The following is a 20,013-nucleotide window of genomic DNA, read 5'->3' as shown; positions in this document are numbered from 1 at the left end:
ACGACTTCAACGTGTTTTGACTCAAACTGTTAGAACCAGAGCTGTGCGTGCGGGAGGCAGAGACCTTTTGCGAATCTGAATATCCATTTTGGATGCTTGAACAGGACTTGAACTATTTTTAAAGCCTTCCCTCAGTTGTTGTCCCAGGCGCTCACAAATAAGACCACGAGATCTTTTGGAAGTCTGGCACACACCATGAGGAGCAGCAGGGAAATGTGCAAGTTAAAAAAAATCTGTACGCATATTTTAATTACTGTGATCACCATAGCAACCAGAGCCCAAACTGGATTGTGATACCGGTGTGTCAGTTACAGAAAAGTTTCTCTTTGCAGCTACTGCCTCCTCAATTTCTGCTGTGCTACCTGGCAGGCCACAGCTACACCCTCCTCCAGACCATTTAAGCACAGCTCAGGACACAGAGGTATTGGAGGAAACAAACCTCCAAAGGCCATGTTTCTGAAGGTTTCCAGTACTGCATCCACATCATGGGCACCACTCTGCTACTGGCTTCAGGCCCCATGTAAAACACCCCATTACTGACCCACACTGCACCCTGCAGCACCCGACCACACAGAGACCACGGTGTCCTTTCCTGCCCCTTGAGTAACAAGCTGCAAGCAAGCATCCATCAGACTGGATTTATTGGGATCAGCAAATTGTACAAACTGATGGTGTCTGTGGGCAGGAGCGGCAGGTCACTCTGCTGCCAGCTCTGCACTGTGCAGGCAGGAGGGTCTCCTCCTGGCACTGCCAGCAGCCCGGCACAGCATTCTATGCATGGCACATCCCCTACCCTGTGAGATAAGTGCCTGCAGAGCCAGCAGGAGAAAGGGGCCAAGAGCTCATCAGCATGATGCAAGGGGCAGAAGGACATCCCCCCTGCTCCAGCCCACAGGGCTCAGAGCACACAGCGCAGGAGAAACGCCAGCACACAGCCCAGCAGCATGGCCCCAAGGCGGCGGGGCAGGAAGATGCCAGCTCCACCTGTTGGGTGCACCACGCGGCCCAGGGCGCCCTGCAACACCAAGAGCTGCATCTATCCCCCGTGCACAACAGTGCAGAGAGAACAATCAGTGTCTCAGATCATGAACATGCTGCTGGACAGCTGCATCATGCCTCAATTTCTGCATCTCATACCCCAGCAGGATGCAGCTGAGCCTCCACCCACCCTGACAGCATGAGACCAGCAACATGGGGACCCTCTTCTGCCTTCAGGGTCATTCATGCCCAGAACCCCATCTGCACCTTCCAAAAAGATACCTTCCAGCCATAGGCACATGTTAACTTTACTGCTGAGGAGGGACTGAGGTTTACCTTGAAAGACTCCAGGAAGCCCCCATGCCCTCCATTCTCCAGCTTGTCCTCCTCGGGCCCCAGCCCCAGCATGGTCTGTGTGTGCCCGTGGAGCTCATCATGGAGGTTGTCCAGCAGGGCAGCACGTGTCCGGTCCTGGGGAGCAACACCAGGCTCAGGGTGACGAACCCAGGTGCAAGGACATGAGGAAGCTCACACTGCTGGTACCTGAGCTTGTCCCAGAGCTGACCCAGCTCAAAGCAAGGCAGTGTGGGGGTGGTGTGGAGCAGTAGGGGGCAGAAGGCAGCAAGCCGTACCTCCAGCTTTGCAAACTTGTCGGACTTGCAGCAGGCATTCTCAGCATTGATGAGCTTGGTGAGCAGGAACTCCCGGAACTCAGGGCTCTGGGGAGCAAGAGTGGAGGGTTGGACATCTGCACTGCCCTGCTGTTGGTAGCACCACATGATGACCCTACAGCCCTCACACCCAGCTCTGCCCCCAGGTGCGCCCTGAGGAATCCTGGACTCACACCCACACACAGTTCCCAGCTTGGCATGCACTTTCAGCCCTGTCTCACCTTCTGAAACACCGGCGGGCTCGGCAGTGGTGGGCCAAAGGAGGGGACGTCTTCCCGGGCTGTGACAGACACCTGTGAGGACAGGGGCAGTGGTGAGGACAGTGTGCAGCAAGGAGCCCATTGGGGTGATGCCCCTAGCCCCAGCCCCCGGCTGCAGCCCACCTGTGCCCATGGGATAACTGCACACATCTACTTCTCAAAAACCGTTTCCACTCATTGCCCTAAGCAGTGTGCTTTCAGTGTGAAAAACTGTCCTGCTGCATCTCTTGATGGAAGGGTCATGATGCAGCCTACACTTGGGGTATGTGTTTAGGTGGTATGAGCTGTTCTGAGGCTCATTACAACATCTGTGGCATCAAAAATCCTTCTTAAATGAGCATAATGCTACATGGGTAAGTTTTGTACACATATGTATATACACACACACACTGTAACAGTACAAACACAAATGTATGTATTCATGTACACACATATGCTTGATATACAGGTTCTCCAGTTATGTAGATGCCTGAGCACACTGAGCGCACATGAGCAAATGTGTATTTTGGAGACGCAGCTCATCCTGCACGTGACTATGCAAAAACAGAGCAAAATGCAACATGTGCGAGCTGGGATCCCCTACCTTGTAGGATGCGGTGTCTGCATCGGGGTTCTCCACCTGCACCACAATGTAGGCGTGCAAGAAATTGGAGGCAATCATGTCTGGGACGAATGGCGTGTTCTCTTCTTGAAAGATAATTGCCACTATGTCATTGCCAATGTGTCTCTTCCTCTGCAGCTGGGTGGAAAAAGAAAGTGTGGTTGGTACAGACAGGTGGCCCTGCCCTTATGGATGCTCCAAGCTCATCCCTCACCTGCTGCATGTCCCCTTCCGTGAAAGGCAGCTTGGTGGAGACATGGAACATGATCTCCCTGTCCCGGAACGTGGTGTACACGGACTCAACCCCCGTCTGCCCATGGCTGACATCCAGGCCTCCTCGGAAACTGGAAATGAGGGGAAAGTCAGAGAGAAAGGGAAAAATATTCATTGACAGCTCACCAGAGCCCACAGGCAGCTGTCAGGGGATGAGGCGACAGAACAAGCCATCTCATTTGTCTTTATCTAGCAGCAAGCAAACAGGAAAGAACAAACCATGCACCATGTAATGCAATGCAGCCTGAGGCCTGGGGTGTGTGGCACAGTCACAACACCAGGCATGATGTGGACCGTCATGGCACTGCCGCACTCCCATGGGCCCCTCCTCTACAGCCAAACTGCAGCAGTCTGCTTCACAGCCTCAGAGCTGCAGGGATGGAAGTTCTGCTGTTGGCAGTTCCATCTCCTCTGTAAACTCCCTCAGCTGTGATCCACAAGCCAGAGCTGTATTTGTTCTGCTCTGTGCTGCTCATGAATGAGCTGACTTCTGCTCTTGCACGATAGATGCTTTACAAACTATATGGTCTCTAGCTAAATTTACTTGTAAAATCAGTCTTTCCTACGTACCCTTTAAAGTCCTGCAGTGTTATGGTGTCTCCCAGCAAATTTAAGAAGTTCCTGAAGGCAGCACTCTCCTCGTTGTTGCCAAACAGCTCTTCCTCCTGGGTCTGCAAAAACACAGATGCATGTTGGGAGAGAAACAGGCAGCCAACCTCAATCCTTCATGTATGTATTTCAAAGCAATGAAAACTTAATAATGGTCTTCTAATTCGATCCAAAATAAAATGCAATACATACAGATAATGAGGGTGCCTGTCAGAATAATCTATGGCAAATTATACAACTCAGCTGTGCCCATGCTCTGCAGCCAGTGCCCCAAACTAATGGAAGCACTCACAGGCAGGTCTGCATGGCATGCAGCTCCCACCAATGCACCACTCTGCACTGTCTGAACACACACCATGGCTGCTACAGTGCATTTCCACACCCATTTCTCCCTACGGCTGATTTCCATATTGATTATTTTTCAGTCACATCATAGTTTAATGACTCAGGGCCTTATCCAAGTTACCAGAGACTTGCTGTTGGTAAGGACACCAGCTGCAGCACGTGCTGCACATGGCACTCATTTACCTGCAGCACTCACTCACCTGCCTGAACTTCTGGTAGATGACACCAAACTTGAATGTGTTGTTGACCTCGTGCTCATCATAAGCCACTATCATCTGGGAGGCCTGCAGTGAAACAAGGCACAGCTGGGAGTCCATGGCAGCTGATGAGTGGGACCTGGGGTCACTGTCCTGTGTGGGCAGCAGCTGCTCTCAGGTTCCCAGTGACAGATGGTGGCAAGATGGTAATGAGAATGGGTGAACAAAAATGCCATGATTGGGCTACATGAAAAGGCAATGCACTGCTAAGCCTGCTGCATGTCTGACACATAACAAGTGGTTGAAGATGATGGATATGCTGTAAAACTTTCCCATAATAGGCTAGTAAGGCAGCTCAAGAACTTACAGTGCTCCAGTGATCCTGGAGCAGGGAACAAGTGAGTCCCAGCCCCACCACAGTGAGGACAGGCTCAGACCTACTGGGCTTCCAGCTGAACTGCAGGAACCAAACCCAGACTAGGGCTGGTTCGTACCTCACAGCCTGTGTGTCCTTCCCTCTGGCATGGGGCATCTGAAGGAACCACCATAGGATCACAGAATGGTTGGGTTAGAAGGAACCCTAAAGATCACCTTGTTCCAATCCCACAGTGGGCTGGGTGGCCTCCAACCAGAGCAGGCTCTGCAGGGCCCCTTCCACTCTGGCCTCGGGTATTTCCAGGGATGGGACACCCACAGCTCTGGGCAGCCTGTGCCAAGGTCTCACCACCCTAATCCTATAATGGCAAGCCCTAAAGAAAAGATGCCCTGCATCTGTACAGAGTACCAAGGAGATCTTTCTGCTAGCTCTGCACAAGTTCCTGTAACCAAGCTACTGAACTGTGGGGAAAAGGGCAGAATTATCCTGACCTGATCTCTACTGAACGCAAGGTAAGTTCCTCACCTTGGGATACAGAACTGGATTGAACTTCAGTCCAGAGGCATCATCACAGAAGGCCTGGGAGCAAGGGAAAGTGCTGTGAGCATCAGTGGGCAGCCCAGTCTTGGGACTTTGGCAGCATGGCCGCAGACATCAGAGAGACACACCCAGCCCTGGGCTGCAGGAGCTCCCTCAGCATCCCATTCTGCTGCAATGCCCATGCCCAGCTGGTGCTGAACAGAGGTGCAGTGGGGAAGTACCTGGGTGCAGCTTTCTCCCCCCCCCATAGGGCAGTCCCTGGGAGCAGCTTCCTCCTCCCCTTCCCTGAGCTCACCCAGCAACCCACCTGGAACAGCCCCGTGTAGGTTACCTTCGCAATCTGTGGAATGCTGGGCAGCTTGCTAAATCCTGACAGAGGAATCCTTTCATGCAATGTCTTCACTTTGGACCTAGCAAGGAAAAAGAAATGAACAGAAGCTGGGGAGGATCCCATGCAGCCTGAGGCACTGCAGCCTCCCTGACCACCATCAGCACAGTTCTGTGGAGTGCATGCTGCAGAGGCTCTGTGCCATGCACACTGCAGGAGGTGCTGCAACATGGTGTTCTGCTCGGCTTGGCCAGTTACCAAGGGCTCACTATTCTCTTCTCTGCATCTCTTAAAATATTTATTATTTGGAAGAGAATTGAGGCAATGGCTCAGGCACCCTGGCCAGAATAGGGGAAAGATGGCAGCAGATATGACAATGGATCATGGGAGTTCCATATGTGATTTCAGCAGCAGATCAAAGCTCTGTGTTCCCAACAGCGGTCAGGCAGCTTCAGCACAGAGCAGTACAGGGACAGTGACTCTGGCTTCTGCCCCATCATAAACCCCTTGAGCCCCTGCACACAGTGGCAATGCACATGCTGCAGCCCAACTGCTGTATTTAGAGAGAAACAGAGAATCTTTCAAGGAGAAGATATTTTGCTAAACACTGCACTTTTTTTTCCTCTTTACCTGAGTATAATCCTTAAATATTCGGTGCCATCCACCTCCTCACACTTAATGGACAGGATCAGGTTTCCCAGGCTGCTGGCCGTGCAGTAAAAGTTTAAGTGGTCCTGCAGAGAGAAGCAGCAGTTGGGTGGTGGAGCTCAGCAGGAGGGCAGTGGGGCTCAGCACATTGCAGGATGATGCTCCCACCTCCCCAGGTCCCACAGGCTCTGGGCACAGCATCCAGCACTGTGAGCCAAAAGCCCTGCTGCCCCTGCCCAGAGGAAAGCTGCAACACTTGCCTTTTCCACTCACAACTGTGAAATTTATTATTTTCTCCTGGCTAGGAGAAATTTCCAGCCATTCCTTTGCCTTCTCCTCACCCACCTTCCCCAGAAAGTGCTTCCTGTAGGCTCTGGCCTCTCCTTTGCACTCCAGCTTGTACCCGTAGGGGCTGGGGCTGAAATTCTCCTCCTCCTCCTCGCAGACACTGCTGTCGGATGAGGTGGGTGTGCCGAGGTTCTCTGGGTCCTCAATCCAGTACCCCCCAAACTGGGGTAGGATGACCAGCGGGTATGGGCTGCCCTTCTCCAGGATCTGGGGAGGAACAGGATGATGGGATGCCTCACACAGCAGGGTAGGTTCCGCCCCTCTGCAGCACGCTGCTCTTCTGTGGGGAGCAGGTATGGCACTGCAGAGCTGGGCAGGAGCAATGTGTCTCACAGCTTCTGCTGGAAGCAAGAATGCCACGCACTTCTGGAAAGGCACTGCCCTGGGGGTACAGAAGCATGGTGCAGAGCACGTACCTCATCAATGCTGGGGTATGGAATGTAGTCCTCCTGCAAAGGGAATCACAGAATTGCACGACTGCTTATTTCCCAGGTTCTATCTGTCCCCAAAACCCAAACTCAATTTCACACAATAAAGGTTCAGCCCTGGCTCTGCTCTGCTCTGCCCGTGGCACCACCCGCCCTGCACACAAGCCAGCTCCTGCACAGCACCACAGAAGCAGCCAGCACACATCACTCAACAGTAAGATGCACTGGTTTGGACACAAAGCTGGATTAGGGATTTACATGCTCCACTCACTTATCTTCACAATTCAATCAGTGCCTTGCTTTTAGATAACTCCTATATCCCTTTTAGTCCTTTAAGCAACTGCCTTTGCCTACGCACATTAAAGCCCCGATTTCTAGAGATAACAGGGAGTGCTTGGAAAGATCCATGCAAGAAATAAAATCCAACAAACCTTATGTTTTTGGCTTCCAGCTTTCTGATCTTCAAGTTTTGGTGCCTGATTGGAACAAAGTGAACAGATTGAACAACGAAGAAGCTGCCACCACACAGATGCCAGCAGGACATCTCATGCCAGAGCCGCCCAGCACTGCACTGCAGCTCACCTGCATTTTCTCCAACATCTCGAAGAATTCTGCAGACTGAAAAAGAAAAGAGAACTGTGTTGTCCAACCTGGCGCCAGGAGCTGCTGACATGGGCTGAGATGCCGAGCAGAACAGTTCAGCCATCCTGCAGGCCTGGGCTGAGATGGAGCTGCATACTATGCTGCATGCTATGGATGCAGCACTTCCTCATGCCCAGTGCTGCATGGTGCCGGAGATCAGGTAGGCACAAAGCCCGGGCTGCTGCTGAGAGCTCCACACAGAAACCAGCAGCAAAAGCTCTGCTCTGCAGCTGGGCCTGGCCAGGTATGGGCTGACTCATGCTCTGTGGTGAGCAGTGGCTCCTGAATGCACGGCACCTGCATGCTGACCCTTGGCAGGACACTGCTGGGATGTCAGTGGCACAGTCACCCTGCGTGGCCCCTCCTGCTCCCACATACAAGCAAATAAATTATCCAGCATCCTCCAGATGTCAATACTGGGGCACTCCCAGTAAACCAATACATGACTTTGCCAGGGTTATATGATGAAGAGCTTCTTTCTCCTCTCCCTTATCCTCCCCCACCCACAGCCTTTAATCCATGTTCATTGCAGGACAGCCGCAAGGAGCCATGGTACTGCTGGCTTCAAGCAGTGGTTGCAGCAGAAGGGGAACGCAGGACATGGGGCAGGGGCTCACGGCACCATGCCAAAGAGCCCCAGAACCAACTGAGTTCCTTAAAAGACAAAAAAGAGAGAAAAATCAGAGGGGGAGATGAAGAAACAAAAATAATTCCAAGACCAAAGGCGCCTCACACAAGTTATCTCACCCACAGACACAGCAGAGGTGAGGTGTTCTGCAGCAGCCACCAGCCACCACTCCCACAGTGCAGCAGAAGGCGCTGCCCGACGGCCGGGCACCAGCACAGCCCACAGCCCTGGCCACAGTCCTGCCCTTAGACTATGACCCTTCTTTATCTCCGCACCTGCAGCAGGAGAAATGCACCTAGGGTTCAGAAGAGCTCTGTGCCCAGACTGGGAGCACTTGAAAAATGTTTTGCCTTATCTTAAGCTCCTTTCAGGTTCCTGCTTATGCCCAGGTGTCTGCAATAGACGTACACTGATACAGTGAAAATAGTTGTCACCCCACTGCCAACAGCCAGGGCAGACAGGAAAACAGCAGAGCAGAACCTGATCCACCTTCCCAAGGGAGCTCCCTCCAGTAGAACATGTGTACACATTTAATAAAGCAAAGAGCAGTCTGTAGCCATTAGAAATTTATGCAGACTAGAAGCCAAGCTTTACCAGGCCACAAATATTTTGGTAAATATAGTTAGGACAATTATACCTTTGTGCTGCTCAGTGAGCAGCAGCGTCACCTGCAGTGGTTCAGTCACCAGTTTGTCCTTACTGAGCTGAGTCACTGAGCCTGGCTGCTCCTGCAGCTGCTTTACAAATGCAACCAAAGGCACCACCAGCACAGCAAGCCATTCCCTTCCTCCACAGGCAGGACAGACCTATCCCAGAGCTTGTAGTAATGACCTTAGAAATGCAAAATATCCAAGCCAAAAATAGTACTGCTGTTGTTTTCTTCCTAAGCTCATACATCCACACTACCTCACAGCTCAAAGCATTCTCCTGACAGTAAAGAGAAAAGATCACAGCATCACCTCCAGCATCCCGGCACAGAACACTGCATTTGCTCCTCTGCTCCAAAGCCCCATTGGTGGAGCTGGTGCTGCTGAGCCCACAGCACACGTGAGCACAATGCAGCGAGTGGATGAGGACCAACCAGGATCAGAAGTAGCATCACAGCCACAAAGTGCCCAGATTGGAGGTTTCCAAAGAAAACAACACTCAGAAAGAAAACCGCACCAAGAGTGCGCAGCTAAGGGCCACACACCCGGAGGCGCCCGCAGCCAACCTCTGCCCGCAGCCATCCCCCGCGTGGCACTCACCAGCAGCTCCCGCAGAAAATCCATCTCATCCCGCACTGCCCGCAGCCCTCAGCCTCACCTGCGTGAGCTGCTGCGGACACTGCGAGTCCTCCCGGGAGCGCAGCGCTGAGCAGCCCAGCGTCAGACGGGCCACCATCCCCACTGACACCTCCCTTCGTTAATGTTTCTCCAGCCAGAGGCATGGCAGGGCTACTGCTTTGTTATTTACAAGGGTGGCTCCGCGGGAAGTGCCCCAAACAGGTTGGGCAGGAAGCGGGCAAGAGTTCGCACGTGTCTCAGGTCGGTTCTCAGTCATGAACGCGAGTGGTGGCACAGGGAGCTGAATGGGGTGGACGGCAACGGAGGGAAAGGGGCTCGGTTCCAGCGAGCACATCCCCATCTCCCAGCCGCATCCGCGCAGCGCAGCAAAGAGCCCGGCACAGCCAGCACAGGCAGCGCCTTGCCCCAGCCGCAAGTCATTGCCGTGGGCAGCCCTTCCAGCCTGCCTTCAACCTGGCTGCTCTCCATAGAAGGCCAGTCAGAAAGCCTGCACCACGCCAGGTCCAGGTCTGGCTGTGCCACGCCGTGCCCACCTGTCCCCCAGCTGGAAGTGCCTGGCACGGCCGCAAGCAGAGGAGAGGTGGCTGCAGGGCCATGGCTGCCTCTGGAACCGTGTCCCTGCCTGCACCTGCTGCCTCCTCTTCTTCCCTTGAGTTTCCAGGGCAGACATAGCAGAGCAGCAGGGGAGCCCAGGAGCAGACGGATGGCTTTGCCCCGTGCTCTTCGCCTCTGCACACTTCTGGATCCATCTGCCACTTTTCCTGCACAGCGATGCCCATTGCAAGTGGCAGACAGATTCCTCCTGCTGAGGGCTGGTAGGCAGCAAGCCTCACTGTGGAATTACACCAGCTAAAAAGACTTTTGCAATTGTAGTTTACCTCCTTCAAGGAATTTGAGTTACACCAGGAAAACACATTTTTGCTGGCATAGCTTGCGTGCTCTTAGAAGGAGTTTGCTCACACAGCTGAATTAGCAATGGGCTGTGCTGCAAGAAGCGAGAGCCTCCAGCAAGCTGTCTGCAGCCTGTGCCCAGAAATAAGCAGAAAGCACGGAGTGCACACAGAGATGAACCTCCTCACACTTTGCAGCTCAGCTGGGAGCCCCTGGTTGGGGGCTGCTGCAAGGCAGGAAGGAGTGAGCGAGCTGTGCTGGGCAGGACTCACAGCCAGCTCCATGTGTCCCCCCATCCCACCTCCCTCAGCCCCAGCCCCTCACAGCCCCTGCCATACACCAGTGTGCTCTGCCAGCTCACTCCTGCTTTGTGTACCCAGGCCACCAATGTAAGTGCAAATGAGCCAAAACTTGAGAAACTTCGCTAATAAACACCAACTCAATTCTTCCCCAGCCCCCCTGCCCTTAACAGCCATTTAACCAAGTTCTCAGCTGTCTTGTAAGCTTCTCTTCGATCTCATCTTCGCCAGTTTAATGAGTAATCTCCCGAGTGGCAACATATCGAGTGTTTTGCAGCTACCCAGGGGGAAGAGCTGCCATTTCCTTTGTCTGGAAGCTCCACTTGCACTAATTGCTCGGGTTACTCAGATGAGAGCAGAGGACCTGCACTCCTCTAAGGCTTATGCTGGGGCCAAAGAGCAGGTGCCAGCAGGCATGCAGGTGGGTCCTGGGCGGCTGCTGGGGCAGCACAGGGAGTTGCGGCCGATGAGAACAGCAGCACCATGTTCTGCACCCACCTGGCACTGCCGCTTGGCATTGTGTAATGTGGCAACAGCAGAGCAGGGCCCACTGGCACCCGCACCGCACTGTAGCTGATGGTGTCTGAACATACTGCCGGCTGCTTTCCAGAAACCACCTACTCTGCTCGGCTCAGAATGGCCCCGGCTGCTACAGTCGCTGCGTTGGAAGTGCCGCTCCTCGCCAGCTTCATTTCCAAAAGCAGTACCCGGACCGGACTGCACGCCCACGGCCCACAGCCCTGGCACAGGGTGCTCAGCCCCTCAGTGCAACTCACCTTCATGGTGGGGGGGGCAGTGAGCGGGGGGGAAAGCGGCCGCTCCGGGAGGGTCACATCCGTGCTGCTCAGCAGCTCCTGCTTCCTGCAAAACAGAACAGGCACCATCAGCAACCCCTGCGCCCCAGTCCAAGGGGCAGGAGAGAAAGAACACTGTGACTGGTCTCTTTTTGTTGAACCAACCTCACGTCTCAGTACCACGGCCCCACAGAACTCACTGTGGCGGTGCTGCTTGAACTGCCCAGACCTCATCAGACTGGGCTTTGGCAAGGGCCAACCACATGAATCCCCATAGCAGAGTGGCACTGACACTGCTCTCTGGGGCGGTTTCGTGGGGATGTGACACTGGAAAGCAGGGGAGAAAGAGCTGTACCGAGAACCTGCCAAGAAATGCAACCCCCACCCTCCTCAGCCTTGAGAAGCTGCACCCAAAGGCCTCCACTGATGATCTGATAAAAACACACTGTGCCTTTTAAAAAAAAATCCCTTCCCATGCAGACAATCCAATCATCAGACACAGCAGAACTGCCAGATGCTACTCTGGGAGTCAGAAAATCTGAGATTTAATTTCGTTTCCTCTCGTTCCTGCCAGGTTAGTCCTGCAGAAATGGGGCCAAAATGTCCAACTGTTTATCACGCAGTAACAAGGTTTGCTCCCATGGCAGCCTGCCTGGGATGGCACAGAACAACATGAGGCAGTGTATGGAGAGCCAAGCAGTGGTGTGCACCAGGGCCCCCTAGACTGGTAGGTGCCTGCAGCCAACCAGGCAGCAGTGCACTGCAGCAGAAGCGGCTGCACCAATGCAGAATGTGCCCATGGTGCTTCATAAGGAGCTGCCACATCACCATTTGTGCAGACCTGGTTTTCTATGAGACCACTGTGGTAAAAGCAGAACCCCACTGCTACCGTGCAAGGCAAAGAACGGCTGTGCATGGGTGTCCCTGCAATGAGAGGCTGAGCCAGATCCTGACAGGGCTTCCCACTGTTCCTCCCGCCTTCCTGCTCATATTTACCATTGCTTCTGCTAACAGACGTCTCCTGGTCCTGATGGACTTTGACTCCATCTGTCGAGACACACACATGTACGCACTCACCCGGCTGAGCATGTAGGACAGAGTGGTATGGGGCTCCTGCCTTGCCTGATCCCCAGCCCTTGGCTGGCCACAGAAAGCAGAGCCAAGGGGCTACAGCTCAGTGCTGAAAGCAGGGGGAAGGGGCTGACAGGACACAGATTGATAGCTAATAACCATGGAATGGGAATTCATGGACTCAAATTATCCACGGAGCCAGCGGTGGGTCTCAAGGGCAGTGTAGGACTCAGGCCCCTGTCCAAAGCCTTGACCCAAGGCCAACACCCAATAAATGAATGGAAATGCTATAAGACTGCATATGGGCAGTAGCAGAAGCCATGCACTGACCGCCCATGTTGGCCACTGAGTTCTCTCCCTTCCTACTCCCCACAAACTCATTGCAGCTCCACTGCTGAGAAGGTGCCTGGATGGCAATTTGCACTCTTTGCTCTACAACTTCCTGGGTCAGTGTAGGCAGATGGACCTGTAGGCAAGCACCCATCTCTGCTTTCTTCCTTTCAACCCTCTTTCTGGCTGACTGCACCAATCTGCAGAGCGGACTCAAAGGCACAGACCTCCGAAGATGAAAGTTATGGGGATGCATACAAATAATTCTATTTGATCTGGGATTTGTAACAGGTTGCCATAGCATCACGTTCTAAGTATTATAAAATCACTCGCACAACCTAACAACGTGTTCTGCTATCACATGTTGATTTCTTCTTTGGGGCCAAACTGCTGGAGCTGCGATTTCTCTTCAAGGTAAGCACACAGAACACATTCACCAGCACACAGTCCTGGTGCTGGCACCACACTACGGTGACCTGCAGCACTGAGCACAGCCCTCTGTCAGTGCCAGGGTCAAGGGCCACCAGCCCAACTCCCAGCAGTCTGCCCTTGTGGGATGATGAATGACTCAGGGGAAGGTCAGTGTGTCTCCACCTGCAGAGGGCACAGCAGCCCTGGGAGCTCACCTGAAGCTCACAACAGAGACTGCAGTGCCAACAGCACAGGGACCTGGGCATGCATCCGGCATAGCCCTGTGCCACCCCAGGCTCCTCACAGCACAGCACAGCCCACAGCCACCAACTCTGCCCTGAGCACACCCATGGCTGCAGTGGGGCAAAAAGCAAAGGGGATAGAGGCGGGAAGGGGAATGGAGGCTGGGCAATCCCTCACTGCACCCTGCAGGGCCAGGGCAAACCAGGCATGGCAGAGGCTTCCCGGAAAGCAGCGCAGACATCACTTAGGTAATGTTATTTCTTCATTTTCCTCATTAGGCAAATTAAGAAAGAAGGCAAAAAAAGAAGAAAGAATTAGAATCCTACATACTTAGTAAATCTAATTAAGGAAATACCTAAATGCAGTTACCAGGCCCAGCCACAGGGTTTTCTGAAGGGGAGTGGGAACCAACGCACTGCCCAGCACTGCAGCACTGTCCCATTCTGAGCACGGGCACCAGGAACCCACAAAGCAGGGAGGATGGGTAGAGTCACTCTGATACCTACAGATTCAGGTCCTGAACCTGGCAGACCGTGCTGGTGTACTGAAATGCTGCTCAAAACGTGCTGCTGGGTGCCGAGCATGCCCTCACTGTGCTGCATTGCTGAATGTACCCAGCAGCAAGGCAGCACTGCTGCACCATGAGGAGCTCCCTGGCAATCAGGAAATCAGGGGTATGGAAAAGAGGTCCCACACCAGCCACCCTGCTAGTGACAGCCCCAGCACCATAATGGCACCGCGTATATGGTCCCAGCTTGGGGGGCTTCCCTATGCCCGCCTGGGACAACACCAGAATTCCAACATAATCACATCAGGGATAGGTTTGTTTGCTTTTAAAAACCCATTTTGGGGATCTTTGTGTGAAGGAAGGTGGCCACTTCCACCCACCAGCAACCACATTGGTCCACCACCTCCGGCTGTGCCATCCCAGCTCCACCTGGCAGCTGGGCATCAAGATGCTCTCCACTCACCAACCCTCCTGCAACATCCCAGGACTTCCCTGGGCACAGACTGAGACCAAGCTGCAGCCCTGCAAGGCATGGTATGGCTGTGTGGACACAAGCAAGGACACGAGCACCTTGCACAGAGCTCTCAGCTGCACTTTTTCTCCTATCTTCTCACTAACATCAAACAAAAGACTTCTGCATGCATTCTGCCTTTTTGTTTATTCGTCTGATTTACCAGGCAGGCTCTAACCTGACAGTGCATTGATACAAATTGCGCGTGGGAAGGGGAGATGTCAACATATTATGTGACGCTGTGGTGTTTTGCAGCGAGCAGTAGGCACTGCCTTTTGTTATGCTGTGTCAATTAAGTGCTTGGAGCATCGCAGGTTACATTTATGCCTTTGCTTAATTCTGCTGATGAAACCTGGCCCATGGAGGTGTTAATCCCTCACAGCACACCCATCTGCAACAAGTTCAGCTGTCGGGATGCTTTATCCTTGCAAAGGACAGTAAAGATGTTCTGTAAATTAACAGCCTCTATTTTTGGAACTCTCATTTTTTGCCCTTGATGGGCCTCACCTTGCCAGCTGCTCCCTCTCATTTATTTAACATTCAGTGCCCAGCATCTGAAGTTTGCCCAGAGGCTGGCTCCCCACCCGCACAGCCATGGCCCCACAGCCACTCCTGGGCTCACCCAGACAGAGCCCACGGGCAGCACCAGCCCCATGCAGCCCCGTGCCCTGGGGGGATGGCCATGGGCACACACTTCAGGGCTGCCCAGCTCCGGCCTCAAAGCTGCAGGTGCACAGCAGCTTAGGGCAGGTGTTGGCAGAGCCCCAGCAGTGCAGCATTTTCCCCAATAACCTGATTTACCTTGGTTACCTATCGCTTTTCTGCACTGAAGCCTAAAAGTCAGCAAAGAAAGAGAACAATATTTTCTGGTCTAGATTGTTTGCAATCAATTTTGTGTTTCCAGACTACCAGCCTGCATCTTGTGCATAGAGCCACTCTGACTGCACAGCACGCACAAGCAAAGAACCAAAGCCCTGCTCAGAGCAAGGTGACATTTAACTGCAAATGAGTTTAGCTTTAATTACTCCCCTGTACCACAAATAACTGTAGTTGGACTGTAGTCAGGACATCCCGCACTCATGCAGGCACTGCTGTGCTGTTTCAGGAGGGCATGGCACGCTGAATGCCTGCCCGTCCCACTCATGCTGCTGTCTGCAGCTGGATGGGAGCTGGAGCCCTTCCAGCCCACCAAGGACTTCCCACTTTGTCTTGGTAGGAGAGTACAGCTGGCTCTGCAAATAATGCTAGAAAGAGATTTTTATCGCTCACAGATTTTGTTCTCTGGTCTCACTTCCAAGAGCAGAGAGGAAGCAATGATTTCCAGCAGCTCTTGGATAAATCAGCCAAGGAACTCGTGGACTGTTTAATACCAGAAGGATTGTCTGATCCGATTCCTGAAAAAACATGAGCCAAGGAACCTCGGGCAGCCGCTTCTGAACTGATTCAATAATTTGTAAATTAAACAGAACAGCTCCCAGAAACCAGAGCTTCCGACCGCAGGCAGAACAACACCGGGCAGAGGGATGCTGCCTCTGTCTGGCACCTGGGCAATGGGGCAGGGGAGCACTTCCAATGGTGGGGAGGGACCAAAAGCCCATGGTCTGCCTTAGTGAGCTTAATCTTTGATCCCACTGAAGCAAATGGGAATGTTTAAATCAACTTCAGCAAAGATTTCACCCCAGTGACTTCAGCAAGGTGTGCAACAGCTGTTGGTGCAGGGTGCTGCTTCTCTGCCTCAGCCTGAGTACAGGACAGGCACAGACCTATGCAGTAGCCAGGTGAGCATTGCCTTGCTCCTGTAACAGGAGCCTGACAAAGTCCATTTGTTGTGCTGTACTTTGCTGGTTGCTAATAAGACAGGGACGTGGGCCACCAGGGACTCTGCAGCTGCCACTGATCCTGCCAGACTTGCATATGGCTCATGGAAAGCAAAATTCAATTGCAAATGCAGAACAAAGCCTGAATGTAGGAGGAAAAAAAGAAAATAGGAGCAGGTGGAGGAACAGAGTCCCTTTTGACTACACCGCTAACAGTCCCTTCCTTTTCCTGCAGATTATGTCACTTTGATGGCCCTGGCAGCTTGCATAAGATGAAGCAGCCACAGTAAAGTACTGCCTGAATTCTCGCTATTGCTCCCATGAAGGCTTCTAACACCACAGCAGACAGGAGAAAAAATTCCTCAGGGTCTGGTTCTCCCCTTGAGGTGTCTGTGTGATTCTCAGTGTTCTGAATTAACCCCGCAGCCAGAGCACCACTGGGAGGGTTTCTGCTCAGCATGATGGGGAACAAAATGGAAAACATCAGACTCCTGTGTTACAGAGCAGATTCCATGAGAGTTTGGAGCCAAAATCTTTTCTCAGTCTTCAGGTGTCTTTCTGAGCTCATTCATAGAAATCTGGCACCCCATGGGAAGGAGTCACTTTGGGAGCCTCCATGCTCTACCTGAAGCCCCAGCAAAGGAGAAGAAAATATCCCAGAGCAGCAGCAGCAGTATGAGCTACACTGAAAGCAGCCCTAAAATCCTGCTGCCCAGCACACCCACTGCCCATACAAAGCACCTCCAGCAGCAGAACACAGGGCCCCATGACCCAAAACTTTGGGGCGAGGGCAGAAGGAACTCACAAGGGTTGGTGTGCTGGGTTGTGTAGCTACAGGAAAGACTCCAAATGATCAGTTCTTCATTCATACGTTTTTGTTTAAAAATCATCATTTCAACAACAGCACAAAAAGGAAACCATCAATCTGCAGCAGTGCCCATGCTGCTCCCACCATGAATCGGAGGTATGCACACCACTAGGATTGGGATGCATATTTCCGACTATTTTTAACAACAGAGTTGCCAGAGCAGCACAGTCCTGGAAGAGAAAACTCCCTGACCGAGGCCGCACAAATAAATCAGAGCGTGGAGAGGCTTTGAAGCAAAAAGCAATTCGCACTAATAAGTGGGGGGATGCGGGAGCCGTGCAGAGCAGATGCCAGCTCACACAATATTGCAAAGAGGCTATTTCCTCAGTATACAGAGTTGAACATCAAGTACAATCCGTGACTAGTCAATGAAAGATGAAACCATTTGTCAGCTGTTCCTCAGCGAGAAGACAAAGCTGTTCTCTGAGTTAAAGCAGTTCCACGGGCACCGAAAGTGGTCCTTAATGTTCTCATGCCATAGAATCGGGCCCGGGTTCGCCCTGCACAGCAGCGCACGCAGCCGGCACCGCGAGTGGCTGCACCCCCCGATCCCGCTTCCCTGCGCTGCGGTAGCACCATCCGCCGGTACCGACCCAGCACCACCGCAGCGATGGCCCGGCGGGCACCGGGGACACGAAGCACAGCGCTCCCCCGGCCCGGAGATCGCACTCGGGCTACTTAGCGGCAAGGACGGATTTCTTTTTAACCCTTCAATAAAGAGAGAAGAAAAAGAACGAACTTGCGCTCTACCTTTTCTCCTTGTTCTGCTTCCTGGACTTGTGCAGCAGCCCGATGAGCACCACGGCCGCGCGGATGCCGGCCCGCCGGGAGTGCATCCTACCGGCATCCGCCCGGGACATCGCCGCTCTGCGGCCCCGCGCCCGCCCGGCCCCAGCGCGGCACCGACACCTGCGGCGGCGGCGCGCCCGCGTTCCTCGCGCCTCCCCGCGCGCTCCCGCCCGCCGCGCCGCCCCTGCGCGCACAGCCGCGGGCACGCCGGGCTCCGGGTAAGGCTGCGGGCGGGGCGCGGCAGCTGCCGAGCGCTGCTCCGCTCTTTTCTCCCCTTTTCCCCTCTCGGGCTCGCGGCGGCTCAGAGCAGCGCAGCGGGAGCTGCCCGGGGGATGCGCTCCTCGCGGCTGTCGCTGCGCGCCGCCGGGGTTCGCGGGGCTCCGAAGGTACCGCGCACGGGGAGCCGGGCTGCGCTGAGCTCCCGCGGCATCGCATGGCTCCGCTGTTCTCACGCCGAGGTTTAACGAGAACGGCCCGCGAGCCCCCCGGACAGCAGCGCTTCTCAGCACCTGAGGGGATGGGATGAAGTTAGGTTACGGCAGCCTTACATCCGAACGGGGAAGGACTTTTTCCCGTCTTGCAACCATTTCCTTCTGCCTTTGGCAGACATTGCAAAACCCCTCCCGCGCGGGAAAGCCCGAGGCTGCTCCATGCAGGACTCTGGATTTGGTCCCAAAGTCCCACATCCCCACCTTCTGCAGCAGCCAGGCCAAAGCGGCGTGAGCCCCAGGCTCGGCCCCTAACCAGGAGCTGAGCACGCAGCTTGTTCATGGCAACTGATACTTTTTTTTTATTAAGGAAACTGTCAGTGATTTACTCCACGAGCTCAGCACCCTTCCCTGGATGTCGATGTTGCCACGGCAATAGAATGGCCGGGTCCCTCTACTCCCCCCCACCTTTCTCTGTGCCCCCAAATGCCCACAGAACACGGAGGGGCTGCAGTGCGCTGACTGCACTCTGAGTTGGAAGGGGCCCTTAGGGGCCATCGGGTCCCACTGCCCCACAACAAACAGGGACAGCCACAACTCCATCAGCGCTCAGAGCCCCTTCAGCTTCACCTCGGCTGTCTGCAAGGATGGGGCACCAACCCCTCTGTGAGTAACCCGTGCAGTGCCTCATCGCCCCTGCACAATCCCTAACCAAACGTGATCTCTAAGTTAAACAAAGAGCCCCATCGTCTTCATTGCGATTTCTTTATGCATTCCACCCTAAGTCAGACAGAAATGCATTAAATGTTGTTTCTGTCCACATCCCACACTGATCCAGCTCGAGGACAACCTGACTGCAGCACAGCCATGGCTGCTGCACCTGTGTTCACCAGCACAGCACACATACAACTCCTGAAACATTTGAGATTTAGACTTAGATATAAGATTAATATTAAACAACTCTTTAGTGGGTCCCTGGGAACTCTGGGGCAGAGCAGCCCCTGTGCAGCAGCCAAAGTCACTGCAACACATAAGCACAAAAGAAAGAACCCAACCAGCTCACAAAGCACCCGGGATGTGTTTGTGCCTCCCCAGGACAACAACAGATGATACAAAACTGCTCACAGTGGGTGAGAAGATGTAAGTGGACAGGAAGAAAAACTACATTGACCCTGGATGCTTCCCTCACCAACTCACACTGCAAAATCTTTTGATGAAGTTTTGGTTGGACCAGCAAATCAGTTTGTTTGTGTGGAAATACCCGGCTGCTTCTAAGCAGAAATCATCAGTCTGACCAATTTCTGAGGCATAGCAAAAGAAAAAAAAAAAAAAGGGAAAAAAAAGAGAGAAAGAAAACAGAGCCCATCTCAATGCCAAATGGTATCAGTTCTGCAGCACCTCATTAGCTTTCATTTAATGGAAGGGGAGGGGTTTCAATTTTAAACCTTTTACTTCTCACATTAAACAAGAGGCTTCAGATCTCATCCAGTCTCTCTTTGTCTCTGGAGACGTCTTCCACTGTCTCTTCCCCCCTGCTTCCAGACAAGTTAAGTATTAATCTTCCCTTGTTTTATGCTGAAGTGGCTTTGTATTGATTTTTAAAGATGTTCAATTCTCTCATATTTGGAAATAGAGAATCACTTTACGCAGACACACTTAGCCCTATTCTCCTCTCCACTCAAATACTGCAAATAAGTCTTTGCTGTAATCAATTTCTTCTGGACTTCATTTGCACCAGATATACAATTCATAGCAGGAGGGTGGGGTGATGATGCTGAGGGGCAGAGCAGCTCTGTGCAGGGGCACAGTCAGCACAAGAGGGATCCATCTCCCAGAACTGCTCCTGCTCAGGGCTGAGCCACCAAGAGCTGCAGTGAGCATCTTCAGGTGTCCTT

At 53.2% G+C, this 20,013-nt stretch overlaps 1 protein-coding gene across 10 annotated transcripts in view; it reads right to left on the bottom strand.

The window, feature by feature from the left end:
• The window catches only part of RAP1GAP2 (RAP1 GTPase activating protein 2), a 50,518-nt gene that overhangs the window by 6,046 nt on the left and 24,459 nt on the right, over positions 1-20,013 (bottom strand). For 8 of the 10 annotated variants that reach the window (XM_015881190.2, XM_015881191.2, XM_015881199.2 and 5 more), the window contains 15 exons: positions 11,125-11,209; positions 7,185-7,220; positions 7,034-7,078; positions 6,591-6,623; positions 6,172-6,381; positions 5,809-5,912; positions 5,182-5,260; positions 4,836-4,889; positions 3,938-4,021; positions 3,354-3,454; positions 2,725-2,854; positions 2,493-2,648; positions 1,871-1,942; positions 1,611-1,697; positions 1,315-1,449 (listed from right to left, as the gene is read on the bottom strand). In XM_015881190.2, the coding sequence (XP_015736676.1) occupies positions 1,315-1,449; positions 1,611-1,697; positions 1,871-1,942; positions 2,493-2,648; positions 2,725-2,854; positions 3,354-3,454; positions 3,938-4,021; positions 4,836-4,889; positions 5,182-5,260; positions 5,809-5,912; positions 6,172-6,381; positions 6,591-6,623; positions 7,034-7,078; positions 7,185-7,220; positions 11,125-11,209 (1,411 nt within the window). Of the gene's footprint in view, positions 1-1,314; positions 1,450-1,610; positions 1,698-1,870; positions 1,943-2,492; positions 2,649-2,724; positions 2,855-3,353; positions 3,455-3,937; positions 4,022-4,835; positions 4,890-5,181; positions 5,261-5,808; positions 5,913-6,171; positions 6,382-6,590; positions 6,624-7,033; positions 7,079-7,184; positions 7,221-9,119; positions 9,159-11,124; positions 11,210-17,651; positions 17,791-20,013 lie in introns of those variants that run through there. The other 2 variants (XM_015881194.2, XM_015881198.2) reach the window with 2 other exon arrangements.

Source organism: Coturnix japonica, chromosome 19 (assembly GCF_001577835.2).
Source record: "Coturnix japonica isolate 7356 chromosome 19, Coturnix japonica 2.1, whole genome shotgun sequence".
Taxonomy (NCBI): domain Eukaryota; kingdom Metazoa; phylum Chordata; class Aves; order Galliformes; family Phasianidae; genus Coturnix; species Coturnix japonica.
This window is presented reverse-complemented; position numbering and strand designations above follow the sequence as displayed.